General features: G+C 50.8%; 2 protein-coding genes across 2 annotated transcripts; one reads left to right on the top strand and one right to left on the bottom strand.

Annotated features, from left to right (window-relative positions):
• The first annotated feature begins 1,567 nt into the window (after nucleotides 1–1,567).
• Nucleotides 1,568–3,365, top strand: LOC117840417 (UDP-glycosyltransferase 73E1). The gene has a single exon (XM_034720926.2). It carries the CDS (start codon nucleotides 1,752–1,754, stop codon nucleotides 3,234–3,236), a length of 1,485 nt encoding a protein of 494 aa, XP_034576817.1. The 5' UTR covers nucleotides 1,568–1,751; the 3' UTR covers nucleotides 3,237–3,365.
• A 6,786-nt stretch (nucleotides 3,366–10,151) lies between these two features.
• LOC117842066 (UDP-glycosyltransferase 73C3) lies at nucleotides 10,152–12,150 on the bottom strand. The gene has a single exon (XM_034722420.2). It carries the CDS (start codon nucleotides 11,888–11,890, stop codon nucleotides 10,298–10,300), a length of 1,593 nt encoding a protein of 530 aa, XP_034578311.1. The 5' UTR covers nucleotides 11,891–12,150; the 3' UTR covers nucleotides 10,152–10,297.
• Between the last annotated feature and the right edge of the window lie 2,016 nt (nucleotides 12,151–14,166).

Raw genomic sequence — 14,166 nt, 5'->3', positions numbered from 1 at the left:
CTTCCATTCAGAACATTTTCACCAGTAGGCACGAACGAACAGTCAGTAAACCAGGTTTCTCGGATTTCTTGCTAGGTACAACTTTACGAATATTCTAGTAAAAATAAAGAGCTCGAGATCAAACCTTCACTTCTTTCAAATTTTAAAGAAGGTTTCGCTCCAAAAATACTTGAAAGTTTTCACTCGGTGTTCACCGAGAAATCCAGGTAAAAACCAAGACAACTGGTCATTTGTTTTTAGTTGACCACCGGTAATTAAATCCCTCCGTTTTAAATGGCAGGTCATTTTAGTTTTTCCAGGTTTATAAATATTATTATACATCTAGACATCCATTATATCTAAGTGCATAGTAAAAATTATGCAACAAAAAATCAAAACAATCTACAATTTAGAACGGAAGGAGTAGAAAAGAAGACCCATACGGGGATGGAAGTGTCTTTTCTGCTTGCACTTTGCACCATTGCATTCCTGTGCTGAGAAGCATAACAACATAAACCAAGCCTACTTGTACGGAGGAATGGTTGATGATAGGATATGTTGCATGAATGCCTCCGCCACATAAACCCAAGGGAAATCTAGCTCCACCACAAGCGAGAAAACAAAACCAATCATTTTTCAGTGGCCTGAACAAGCAATTTACAGTTGAGATATTTCGCTGTTGGGCAAAATAAATTCTTTCCACGTACGGGAGTGGAGCGGACGGGGGCGAAGAAGCAAATTGACGAATAAAAACATGCGCATGAAAACAGATGTTGGCCGAATTCCTATGGGGTAGTGGGCCTTGGGCCAAAATTACAGGGTAGTAGGCCTTGGGTCAAAATTGCACAGTCACAAAAGTTCTATAGGAAATATAGATGGAATTGACAATTGGCCACGAAGTTAACAGATAGATGAAAAGATTGGAAGAACAGAAAGTAGAGTAAGTAATATTCATCATTATTGCAAAAGTTATGAATATTTTACAAATAATTATACAATTTATATGATAACTAAGTAAGCTAATATAATTTTTCTTGTCCGTAGGCATTCAATGTATCTTCAAATACAGTGTTGTCGCTACACGTACAAATTGTGCATTTATTTGTTTTTGTCATTTCTTCAATTGAAAAGATGGTAGAGCTTTGGCAAATAGCTAGGGACAAATATGAAAATTCAAAATATTTCTAGATTTCAATATCAGGCAATTTTCCTATAAAAAGGACATCTATGGATTTGCCCAACACTACAGCAGTACCAACACGTGCGGTCCCTGTTCCTTCCCATGCTTCTTACTTCAATTTTGAACATTAACACCGGTAGGCGCTAACACTCAACAAACCAGGTCTATTGGGTTTCTCGCTAGGTACAAGTTTACAGATATTCTAGTAAAAATAAAGAGCTCGAGATCAAATCGGTTCTTCTTTAAACATTTTAAGAAGGTTTTACTCCAAAATTCAAATTTTAACTAGAATATTTGCACTCGGGGAAAGAAATCCAAGTAAAACCAAAGAAAACTGGTCATTTGTTTTTCATGTGACCGTCGGTAATTAAAACCTTTGGCTATGCATTCATGTTCTGAGAAGCATAACCACACAAACCATGTGCCACTTGCATGGAGCAATGGTCTTTCTGAGGGGGAGATATTCTTTGCCGCGTGCTCGAGTGGCCAGGCCAGCATTCTCCATCCATCATCCATTCCAGTTGCTCCCGGTTTCGGATGCCACTCGCTTGTAGGGTTTAGGGCACCCACGGAGCACGCCTTCTCAACAGCAATGGCAGCGGGATCGCCGCCGCCGCCGCCGCCGCCGCCGCCGCACTTCGTCCTCGTCCCTCTCGTGGCGCAGGGCCACATCATCCCGCTGGTCGACCTGGCGCGCCTCCTCGCCGCGCGCGGCGCGCGCGCGACCGTCGTCACCACGCCGCTCAACGTCGACCGGCTTCGCGGCGTCGCGGAGCAGGCCGCGCGCGCCGGGTTGCCCCTCGAGTTCGTGGGGCTGCCCTTCCCGCCGGCGGGCTCCGGCCTGCCACAAGACTGCCAGAACGCCGACATGGTCGCCGACAACAGCCAGTTCCTCCCTTTCTTCTTCGCGCTGCGCGAGCTCGCCGGCCCCTTCGACGCCTACGTGCGGTCGCTGGCGCCGCGCCCGAGCTGCATCATCTCCGACTGGTGTAGCCCGTGGACGGCCGGTGTGGCCAGCAGCCTCGGCATCCCGCGGCTGTTCTTCCACGGGCCGTCGTGCTTCTTCGCGCTCTGCGAAATCATGGCCGTCGATCACGGGCTGCTCGAGCTGATCGCCGCCGCCGGCGACGACGAGCGGCATCTCGTGCCGGGGATGCCGGTGCCCGTCACGGTCACGAAGGCCACACCACCTGGTCTGTTTTGCTACCCCGGGACCGAGTTGCTGCGCCGTGAGGCCATGGAGGCCATGCGCACGGCCGACGGCGCGGTCCTGAACACGTTCTCGGACCTCGAGGCCCAGTTTCTCGAGGGCTACGAGGCAGCGCTGGGAAAGCCGGTGTGGGCGCTCGGCCCGCTCAGCCTCTGCAACCGGGACGAGGACTCCACAACGTCGCGCGGCAAGACGGCCGTCGATGGCAAGCAGGCGATCATGGCGTGGCTGGACGAGCAGGCTCCCGGCTCCGTCGTGTACGTCAGCTTCGGCAGCGTCGCGCGGAAGCTACCCAAGCAGCTGTTCGAGATCGGCCATGGCCTCGAGGACTCCGGCAGGTCGTTCCTCTGGGTGGTGAAGGAGCGCGAGGCGGCGGCGCCGGAGGTGCGGGAGTGGCTGGACGCCCTGGAGGCGCGCACGGCGGGGCGCGGCCTCGTGGTGCGAGGGTGGGCGCCGCAGCTCGCCGTCCTGTCGCACCGCGCCGTCGGCGGCTTCGTCACCCACTGCGGCTGGAACTCGGTGCTCGAGTCCATCGCGCATGGCGTGCCGGTGGTGACGTGGCCGCACTTCTCGGACCAGTTCCTGAACGAGCGGCTGGTGGTGGACGTGCTCGGCGTGGGCGTGCCGGTCGGCGTGGCGTCGCCGGTGATGATATTCGACGACGAGAGCGCGCCGGTGGCGCGGGGGGACATCGCGCGGGCGGTGTCGGCGCTGATGGGCGGAGGGGCGGAGGCCGACGAGAGGAGGAGGAAGGCCAAGGAGTACGGGGAGAAAGCTCGAAGGGCCATGGAGGAAGGAGGGTCCTCCTACGAGAACCTTACACGGCTGATACAAAGCTTCACACGGAGTGAAGACAAAGAACACTAGGAGTGAATGAGTGATCGTTGTGGTGTGTTCCTACTTTTCGTGAAATCCTTCGGCTTTGCCTCACGACGTGTTGAACTGTTGATGTCACATTCTCTGAAATCATTTTTTTGTGCGTGAGCATTTTTTTCAGTTTTTTGGGCAAATTTGATACTTGGCGCCTGCGTCGTACGCGTCCTTTCTTTCTTGGTGCATAAATCTTTCTTGGGCGCTGCCCTAACAAACCAATGATACTCTGGATATACCATCGTCAATCTACACGAAAAATACGGATCTGCTCCATCATCTATCACTTTGGGCGCACCGGCGCGGAGCACGACGCGATGTGGGCGTGCCGGTCGTTTCTGAGCCGGCCTCGCACCCTCCTCAACTCCATCCGCCGCCGTGTCACCGTCACCGAGCCGCCGGTGGTTGTTCTGGCCGCCGCTGCACGGGGGCTCGTCTCGGATAGGAGAGATGGAGATCGGCCGGACGACCCCAAGGACGATAAGGCCGCGGCCACCAGCGCGACATGCAACGCCGGAGAACCCGAGACACCGGGCACGAGCCGGAAGGCGCCGGCGCCGGCCGATCGCTGCAAAGGGCACCGTGCGGCAAGCCTGACGGACACGGGGGAGAAGAAGCATCTGTACCTCGTCTTGGACGACGCTAAGTAGTTCGGCATCCACAAGCTGGACATAGACAACAACGCTGCCGCCGCCGGCGACCCGGACGTTGACGTCGCCGACGACAGCGTGAAGTTCGAGGCTCTCCCGTGCCTCCCCAAGCCACCGATGACGCGGATAGAGTGCAAGTGGGTAAGCAACTTCTCCGTCCTGGGCAGCAACGTCGTCGGCATGGGACCCGGGTTCAGGGACACGTACGACAGCCGCACCGACGGCGACACCCTGACTTTCGACACCAAGACGGCGGAGCTCGCCCTACATCCCGACCTCCCCGTCGGCCTGCACCAGAACTGCGTCCGGCTCGCCGTGGCCGTCGGGAACATGCTGTACGTGGTCGAGGACGGCACGCAGTACCACGGCGCCGACTACGACGACGAGTTCTGCTGGGGAGGCCTGCACTGCCTCAAGGTGGAAGACGACACCGACACAGCTACTACAGACGGCTGCCCAGAGGACGAGGAGAAGCCAAGCCGATCGGCAGCCGATGACCAGTGGTATTGGCACCCGACCAACGCCTGCTTCTACACCTCGACGCGGTGGTTCTGGAGCAGCGACCCCCGCATGCTCCCGCTGTCGCCGGCGGGCATCACGGCGCACGAGGTGCACCCGTCGGGGCGCGCCTTCTTCGTGTCCGTCCACTGCTACCATGTCGAAGACCACCGCGGCCGGGGCACCTTCTCCTACGACACCGAGCGCGGGCAGTGGCGGCGCCACGGCGACTGGGAACTGCCGTTCGTCGGCAAAGCGCACTACCACCGCGGGCTCCGAGCATGGGTCGGACTCCACAAACATGGCAGCGCGTACAAAGGGTTCAAGCCCGGCGGGTACCTCTGCGCCTGCAAGGTTCCCCGTCTCTACGGGGTGACCGCGCCGGAGTGGAAGCTCGGCAAGGAGAGGCTGTTCTGCCTCGAGGACCCGCAGCGGCACGTCGAGGCCCGCAGTGGTCAGTAGACAGTAAGCAACGTAGCAGGTCAGCAGGGGGTAAAAAAAACTTTCACAACATGTGGACAAAATCTAATTCGCATAGTAGGCCCCACCATCTTATCTTCTTATCTCTTTTGTCATTTCACATCACGTGGACAAAAGCTTACCTTATTATCTTTCACAACATGTGGACACAAGCTTATCTTCTTATCTTTTTTGTCATTTCTAATTCGCATAGTAGGCCCCACCATCGATGCTCCTCCATAGCAGCCAATATCAAAACCAGGCATCATCGTACCGTGCTGTTCTGAGCATCGATTTGTAGCCGTACACTATGGCTGCTCTTAGAAACCTGTTGTTCATAAGCCGCGCACAAAAAAGGGAAAAAAAAGAAAAAATTGAACACCTTTTCCCTTGTTCTTTTTTTGGGCAACATGTGGACAAAAATCTGTAGGAATTTTCAGCCGCGCTATAGTTATCTATGATGTACATGCATATATTTGTTTTCACAAATCTTAGATGCGACTGTGGTTCTAATCAGTTTTTTTTTTTGAGTAAGTGGTTCTAATCAGTTAACGCGCGCTGAGATCGTCACAATACTTGGTCAGCTCAAGAATCTTGAGCTTCTGATAGCTTCAGCGTGCCACTACGGGTGGTCTCTTCCCCCCCCCCCCCCCCCCCCCCCCCCCCCCCCCCACACACACACACACACACACACCCCACCCCCCAAAAAAAAAAAGCGTTAAGTGGGAAAGGTGCCGGTGGTAGTGGCAGAAATAGGCCAGGCCCAGATCGGGGGAAAGGCATGCCGTCCCATGCGATTGGGCCAGGCCTCCTCACTCCTACGTCCATCCAAAGATCCGAACGGTCGCGCTCCTCTCCCGCCGCGCCGCCGCGGCAACCGAACCGAACGCCACTGCGCATGTCACCGGGGCACGCGCGCGTTTCCGCCGCACCGCCGCTTGCCTCCCGACCGAAGGGAGAGCCCAGACCAAGCCGGCACGCTTCTCCCCCGAGCGAGCGAGTGATAATCATCGCCGGTCGCTTCTCGACGACAAACGCGTAACGAACGAGCCGCACTTACGTGCCACGCGGTGCGCCAGTCCTACACGGCAGGCCTGCGCCGCCGCCGCGCGCGGTGGCATCCGCCCCCTCTGTCTTCTACTAGTGGTCTATGCATGTGGTCCGAACCTGCCCGCCGCTAGGCGCACGTCGAGCGCGCGCGCGCGGCCGGCCACGTTCCCGGCGCCGGCCGCCTCTGATGAAGACCTGTCGTTCACTGAAACGTGCGACGTGAGATCTGGCCTGGTGCCATGGCGTGCGTGGTTTCTCTCCGACCGTAGCGTCAGTCAACAACGCTTGAAACACATGGTAATCACTCCCAAGGATCTGGACGGACAAGGAGCGGTCCTTGTCTGGCCAAAGCGATCGAGAGTATCCCACCAATCTGATGGATCGGCCCACACAGGATGGATGCAATGCCCCCAACCCAGTCGACAAAATGCTGAGCGTAGCTACCTCGGTGTTGCTAGAAGAGCGTGAACTAACAGTACTGGTGCAACTACAAGCTGCATGCGTGTTGGGTTTTGTCGAAATTTCTCTAAAAATAACTGATTGTTGTGTATGCATGGTTTAGCTCATAGTTAACTCATGCTAAGTCTAAAAGCCACGAAACCAACTTGCAGCCACAGTCTATCTTCTGCAGCCAATGTTTGGCAGTTTCTGACTTGTTGCGCAATGCTAGGTTGCTAGCCTACTATCTTAATAAAATCCATAACATATTCATATGAGCTCCTAAAGTTTTTTACAAACATCGATCGACTGCACAAACTTTGTCCTCGAGATCCGATGATGCCAGGCGTGGCTGCTAAGTTCATTGACTTTTGTCCCTGCGCAGCACGGGTCAAGCAGTGATGCATGCACTCGGTCGAGCTCTAAGACTGTAAAAAACATAAAACGCCACCTCACGCACGCACGCAGCTGGATCACTGAATCTCTCCCAGGTCAGGTCTTAGCTCCAGCAGTCAAACAATATTGGACCAGAGCAAATCACGCCGGTCGCACGTTCTTTTCCAATCCAAGAAACGACGAGAGCAAGATCTAACAAGCGTGACACACAGATTTGCCTCCAATTGGACATCTCCAAGGTTAAACTGTATCGGCCTGTCGATTTTCTCTAGATTCCCATCATGCATGAAAGCGACGAGCAGGGTCAAAATTGATCCATTCTAAATTATAAGTCATTATAACTTTTTTGGAAGATTAAACTATTTTATTTTTGACAAAAATTATATAGAGGATCACAAAGAATTTATGGCACCGAATAGATATACTATGAAAATATATTTAATGAAGAAACTAATGGTATATCATGAATATTAGTACTTTATTGTATAAATTTGGTCAACCTTGAGATGTTATGACTTTCCAAAAAAGTTGGAATGACTTATAATTTGGAACGGAGGGACTAGTATAGTATTATATATAAATATGGAAAGCTATACATGAATTATTGGTTGTTTGGGCTTTATCCTTGGAGAAAGCATGTGCCAAATGATTTTGTTGGTTGCCACTGGGCACTTCTTTCGAGCAGCAGTAGAGTTTCAGCTAATTTTAGGCTAGGAATTGTGGTGGGCATATATAAGCAGATTGATAAGTACCGAAAACATTGTTTATGAAGAGGTTCAAATATTAATAATAAGGCTGCCCTAAGGCAGCATGAGAGATGGTATTGCTATGTGTTCCTAAGAAACAAGGGGGTTTAGGTGTGTTGAACATTAGGACTCAGAACGAAGCCTTATTCCTTAAGTTCTGGCATAAATTTTTCAATAGGGTTGATGTTCCTTGGGTACATTTGGTATGGGAAAAGCTTTATCCCAATGGTTGTATTCTAAATCATGTCAAGAAAGGATCATTCGGGTAGAGGGATTTGTTGAAACTATTAGACAAGTTTAAAGGCCTAGCAATGGTCAATATAAATGATTTTTGGGCTGACATTCGGGATGATCACATTCCAGCACAATCTTATCCGCACTTATTTTAATATGCCAAAAAACACTTCATATCCCTGCAAGATGCTAAACAACTTGAGGACATTGAGCAGCTTCTGCATTTGCCAGTATGAGCACAAGCTTTTAATCAGTTACTTCAGTTAGCTACCCACATGGAACATTTGGTTCTAACTTCAGAAAAGGATATATGGTCTTATATTTGGGGAACCCCTTATTTCTCTTCAGCAAGAGCTTACAGACAACTCACAGGTTATACCCAAACCCATCCAGTTTTCAAGTGGCTTTGGAAATAAAGATGTCAAAATAAACATAGAATCTTCTTTTGGCTGGTACTCAAAGATAGACTTAGTACGAGGAATATTTTACGAAGGAAGTCTATGATTCTCCCTTCTTACGATTGGTGTTCTGTGCTCTCAAGGCACTGAAGAGACCCTCTTTCACCTGCTGCTTGGGTGTTCTTTTGCACAGCATTGTTGGATCCATATTGGACTATCTGTAGACCTTCTTGCAGACCCATATGATATCCCGAAAAGCTTCAAACTTCAGTTACAAATACCTTTCTTTATGGAGATCATAATCATTATGGATTGGTGTATTTGGTTAGCTAGAAATGATTGGATTTTCAAGGACATTCCTCCTTCCATAACAACCAGTCTGCAAAACTTCAGATTCATTTTTACTCAAGTTATACTTCGAGTAAAAGAAACTTGGAAAGCTCCTATGTCTGTATGGATAGAGCAGCTTGTGTAATTTTTTTTATCTTTTTTATTTCTTTCTTTGTTTCTTAAGCCTCATGCTTTTCTTATACATTGTTTTCTGTAATTTGTCGTAATATATATAACCAGTTTCCCCTCCTGTTCCATAAAACAAAAAATTGTGGTGGGCAACGCCAAGTGATGTAGCGCGGCGGGCAATCAATGGACGGCCGGCCATGTTCACCCTCACAAAAGAGAAAGACCGGCGTCCAGAGAAATATACAAGACACACTCTGCCCGATGCATTTTTTTTTGTTTTGTCAGAAACTAACGGAACAACTCCAACTCCAAATATACAAGACACACTCTGCCCGGTGCATTTTTTTTGGTTTTGTCAGAAACTAACGGAACAACTCCAACTCCAGTGTCCCCTAGCTTTGAGAAATAGGTATTATTCCTAGGAGTGAGATTAATTTGCGACCCTCTAAGTCTAAACTGTGTTTCGAAAAAAACACGAGATATTTTTCAACCAAATTAATTTATCTTTTTCATGGTATATATTATACATAATACTGTAGTTACTAAGTTACTACACATAAACATCGTATATTAACATTGTCTGAAGCATGAAAAAACTTACTGAAAATGGGGGCAAAAAAGGTGACCATCCAGTGCAAGTGTGAAGCACATCCAGAGAAAAATGAATAGACATATAGACATATACACGGATAGAAGAAATATTGAGGATCCGAGAAATGTTGATCACAGGTGTGCAAATATCGGTCGTCATGCATAGAACTGAACAAGTCCAGTGTTCTTATGGGAATGTTGTGGACACACTTTATATTGCAAAAAAAAAAAGGAGTGGCATCTAGAGCGGCCCAACTTTTTTTTTTGGCCACAAACTAACAATGGAATCAAAGTTGGAACGTGGAGCAGGTCCGGTGGCCCGTAGCTTTGAGAAATATTACATCGCAAACTGACAAAAGCCTGACATATACTTCGATTAAATTAAATTATATTTTTACTGTATACATCATACATACTAGTGACTACACATAAACGTTGTCAGATATTACTACTGAAAAATGAAAAGGCGACAATCTCGTGCAAGTACGAAGAATTAATTCAGAGAAAAGTGAATACACGTATATACATGATATTCCCTCCGTTTCAAATTGTAGGTCGTTTTGACTTTTCAAGGTGCATAGATATTATTATACGTCTAGACATAAAATATCTATGAACATAAAAAAATCAAAATAACCTACAATTTAGAACGGAGGGAGTACATGCTACTTACTACACACAAATATTAAGGGATCAGAGAAATACAAAGGTGATGTATAAAGGGCAAAATATAGGTCAAGAAGTGATCAAAACTGCGGGGGAAGATGACAAAGAGATCAAGGCTTTAGTTGTGGTCCTTTTGTGTGAAGTCATGCATGTTTAGCCAATGATGACCTATTATACCGCGGGCCGAACCTTTTTTTTTTTGGGAATGCTTTTTTGATGAAATATTATATACTAGGCCAAAGGTTTTGCCGTCCGTTAGAAACAAAAATGAGGATTACTTCGTATTGGAAGAAGCTCAGAGCTGATCACTATACGCACATGGTGTAGTTAGCACACAGAAACAACATCATATATTACAGCTGTTCATCTAGCAGGAAAAGATTGAGTGAAAGATGAAACCATGAGAGGACACAATCACAGAAAGTTACATGACACAATAACACTCCTGAATATCTCAAGCTTCTGCATCCGTACTACCACTGCAGACTTGCAGTGGCAGTACATGCATTTACTTTTTGTTCTTTCAGCGCACTGCATGCACGCACAGTTCCAGCTTCTTTGCCACCACTTTGCCTGAAGCTTTCGATGAGCTGCGTCAGGTTCTCGTACGAGGACCCTCCTCTCTCCATGGCCCGGTGAGCTCTCTCCCCGTACTCCTTGGCCTTCCTCCTCCTCTCGGCGGCCTCCGCCCCGCCGCCCATCAGTGCCGACACCGCCCGCGTGATGTCCCCCCGCGCCACCGGTGCGCTCTCGTCGTCGAATATCATCACCGGCGACGCCGCGCCGACCGGCACGCCCACGCCGAGCACGTCCACCACCAACCGCTCGTTCAGGAACTGGTCGGCGAAGTGCGGCCACGTCACCACCGGCACGCCGTGCGCGATGGCCTCGAGGAGCGAGTTCCAGCCGCAGTGGGTGACGAAGCCGCCGACGGCGCGGTGTGACAGGACGGCGAGCTGCGGCGCCCACCCGCGCACCACGAGGCCGCGCCCCGCCGTGCGCGCCTCCAGGGCCGCCAGCCACTCCCGCACCTCCGGCGCCGCCGCCTCGTGCTCCTTCACCACCCAGAGGAACGGCTCGCCGGAGTCCTCGAGGCCGTGGCCGACCTCGAACAGCTGCTCGGGGAGCTTCCGGACGAGGCTGCCGAAGCTGACGTAGACGACCGAGTCCGTGTCCTTCGTGTCGAGCCACGCAGTGACCGCGCTCTGCTGGGCGACGTTGGGCCTGTTCCCGCGCGACGCCATGTCGTCGGCGTCCTTGTTGGCGAGGCAGAACGGGCCGAGCGCCCACACGGGCTTGCCGAGCGCCGCCTCGTAGCACGCGAGGAACTGGGCCTCGAGGTCCAGGAACGTGTTCACCACCGCGCCGTCGGCCGTGCGCATGGCGTCGAGGCACTCGCTCCAGAGCGCCTCCCACCCGGGAGAGTTCAGAAATCCCGGCGCCGTGGCCTTGGTCACCTCCACGCGCACCGGCATCCCTGGCACGACGAACTTCTCCTGGTCGTCGGCCGCCGCCGCGGTCCGCTCGTGCAGCCCGTGGTCGACGGCGTTGAGGTCGCAGAGCGAGTAGAAGCATGGCGGCCCGTGGAAGAAGAGCCGGGGGATGCCGAGGCTCGCGGCGACGCCGGCCGTCCACCCGTTGCACCAGTCGGAGATGATGCAGCTCGGGCGCGGCGGCGGCAGCCCTCGCAGGTAGGCCTCGAGGGGCCCGGCGAGCTTCTGCAGGGCGTCGAACAAGGGGACGAAGTGGTTGTGGTCCGTGACCTGGTCCACGTTCTCGATGCCCGGGGGCAGGCCGTCGACGCCCGTCGGGAAGGGGAGCTCGACGAGCTCCAGGGCGAGCTTGGCGCGCGCGGCCTGGCCGGCGACGCCGCGCAGCCGGGCGCCGTTCACCGGCGTCGTGACGAGGCTCACGCGCGCGCCGCGCTCTGCGAGGAGGCGGGCGAAGTCGACCATGGGGATGGTATGGCCCTGCGCCACGAGGGGGACGATAACGAAGTGAGGTGGCGGTGGCGGTGGCGGTGGCGAAGCTAGCGTGGCAGCTGCGGGTTCCTCCGTCGGCGCCATGATGAACGTGCCGAGGACTCCGGAGCGCGCACGAATGGTGCAACAGACAGATCGAGTGACCTCTGACGAGAAGGAAGGAGGGGCAGATTTATATAGCCAGGGAAGGCTATTTTAATTTGGATAGATTATTACAGCAAGTAGGCTCGGTCCTCCCCGGTTTTATTTTAGCCAAAATTTGGTAAACATTTTCGAAACTTTTGTGCACTCGTTTGAAGGTCCATGAACGATTTGCATTTCCATAGGAGACGTCGAGCCGTTGTTGTTTCGCAGGAGCTGCGGCATCATCGCCGCCAGCAATCTTGGCGCCATCGTCGATCTCACCAGAAGCTTGCGTGTGATCTGGCTGTGTGACTGTGTGTTGTGCTACGGCACGGGGACCTCTCTAGTGATTTTTGCCTCGTCGCATCTGTGCATTTCGAGACAACAAGTGTGGTCGCAATCGCAAGAAGAGATGGCAAAGGGAAAACCAACAACAAATACCTCCTAGAAGCCTTGTATGCATCGGGGCCTTGCATATATCGTGGCAAATATAGTCCAAAAAATGATGACCCAACACCAGACGTACGTACGGTCTCTAGAGCCCGTTCGCTGGGCTTCTGCTGCTGCGCTGGGCTTCTTCCGGCTGAAGCCACAAGCAGCAGCTAGCAGCTGCGCTGCAGCCGCTGGCAGCAGAAGCCAGCAGCGGCAGCCACAACTAGCGCTGCCGAACGGGGCCCTAGTCCTGCACTGCCAGTGCATGAGTACAACGGCTTGCCGCTTGCGGTGTTCTCCACGCGGTACACGAGAAGGAACTGCACTCCAAAACGTGATTATTGCCTGCCAAATGCATGCAAAATTTCCGTTTTTCAACCTGAAGAGAGCTCCGAATCTACTTCCCTTCTCCTCACTTTCATGCTGCCCACCATCCACGCAACATGTTTTAATGAACTTTCTTGAAGGGCTCCAAGCATTTGTAGGTTGAAGGCCTCGACACAAGAAATATTGCATGTTTCTCTTTTTTCTATCACTGCTGATGTGTTAGGGTTTTTTTTAGAGGAAGTCATCTTTTCATACATTTATTATAAAATATATGATCTCCCTTACAAGTTACAAATTCTAGTTTTGTCCTAAATCAAACTTCTCTAATTTTGACCAGAATAAAGTTAGATACGTTTAATTTATGGTGAAGCTAAAACGTTTTTATAATTTGGAACAAGAGAGTATTTGATAATTTTTTCCTTATATATAATACATTTTTACCCATAATTGTTTTTTAAAAATCTCTTAACTAGAACATCACTTTTTTCCTTGCCTAACTAGAACAGTTTATCTTCCTCATTCAAAACAATTTTTTTCTTTGATGTTCTAGAAGGGAAAAAATGTTTCATTAAAAAAGAAATGTTATGATTTCACCAAGATCTACGATAAAATGTAGTATGTTCATCACACAGCCTAATAGCCCGTTTGGCCCCGTTGTTGTAGCCCACCAACAATGAACCACATCATACAGGCACAAACTATTTTTTTATTTTTATTTTCTCGTTTTCTTATTCCAATCTCTGTAGGTACTATACCATGTTAATTGAGAATTACGGTTTCACATATTTACGTTTCTGCCTTTTTCAACTTTGATTCAAAATCCTATTTAATAAAATTTCAAATAAGCAAGTACACCATGAATGCTGCTGGTACAGCTCGAGAGGGCCGCTGAGCTTCTAGTCCATGTGACCATGTCGATGCCCTAAGGCTGGCCATCGAGGTCTGTCGCAAACGGGAGCGCTCGACGAGCTCGAGACGCAGCTTGACGCACTCGGCTTTGTCAATGCAACTACGCCGTGCAACAAGGCGCTCAGGCTCAGCAAGGTGCCAGGCGATAATCGGCCATGGGGCCGGATTGTGTGGCTCTGGGCAATGAGGGGCAAAGTTGACATAGCAAATTAAGGATGCCCTGTAAAAGTTGCTTGAACTTGAAGTGTTTCTGTTGGAGACGTCGGGGCGTTTCTCTGGGACAGGCGGACAGCGACAGCTAGTGACACCGATGCTAGGGCAAACTTGGCGGCGTCATCGATCTCACATTCTCACCACCGAAGCTTGCACAACTGCGTGTAAACTGGCCGCGTAGTGTAGGGAAGCCGGGAACCACCAGTGATCTTGCCATGTCGTATTTGTGCATTCTTCCTGTTTCTTTTCTTTTGTTGCGAAGTGCATTCTCCTGTTTCGAGACAGTTTGGGTAGCAGAAATGGAGAAGGTACAAAAAGAGAACCTGAAAACAAAGATGTCCTTCTAGAAGCCTTGG

Source organism: Setaria viridis, chromosome 1 (assembly GCF_005286985.2).
Source record: "Setaria viridis chromosome 1, Setaria_viridis_v4.0, whole genome shotgun sequence".
NCBI classification, from domain to species: Eukaryota; Viridiplantae; Streptophyta; class Magnoliopsida; order Poales; family Poaceae; genus Setaria; species Setaria viridis.
Note: the sequence above shows the minus strand (reverse complement) of the source record. Positions and strands in the feature narration are given on the sequence as shown.

Excerpts from the sequence above, each read along its gene's own strand:
- LOC117842066 (XM_034722420.2), bottom strand. The coding sequence starts at position 11,890 with ATGGCGCCGACGGAGGAACCCGCAGCTGCCACGCTAGCTTCGCCACCG.
- LOC117840417 (XM_034720926.2), top strand. The coding sequence starts at position 1,752 with ATGGCAGCGGGATCGCCGCCGCCGCCGCCGCCGCCGCCGCCGCACTTC.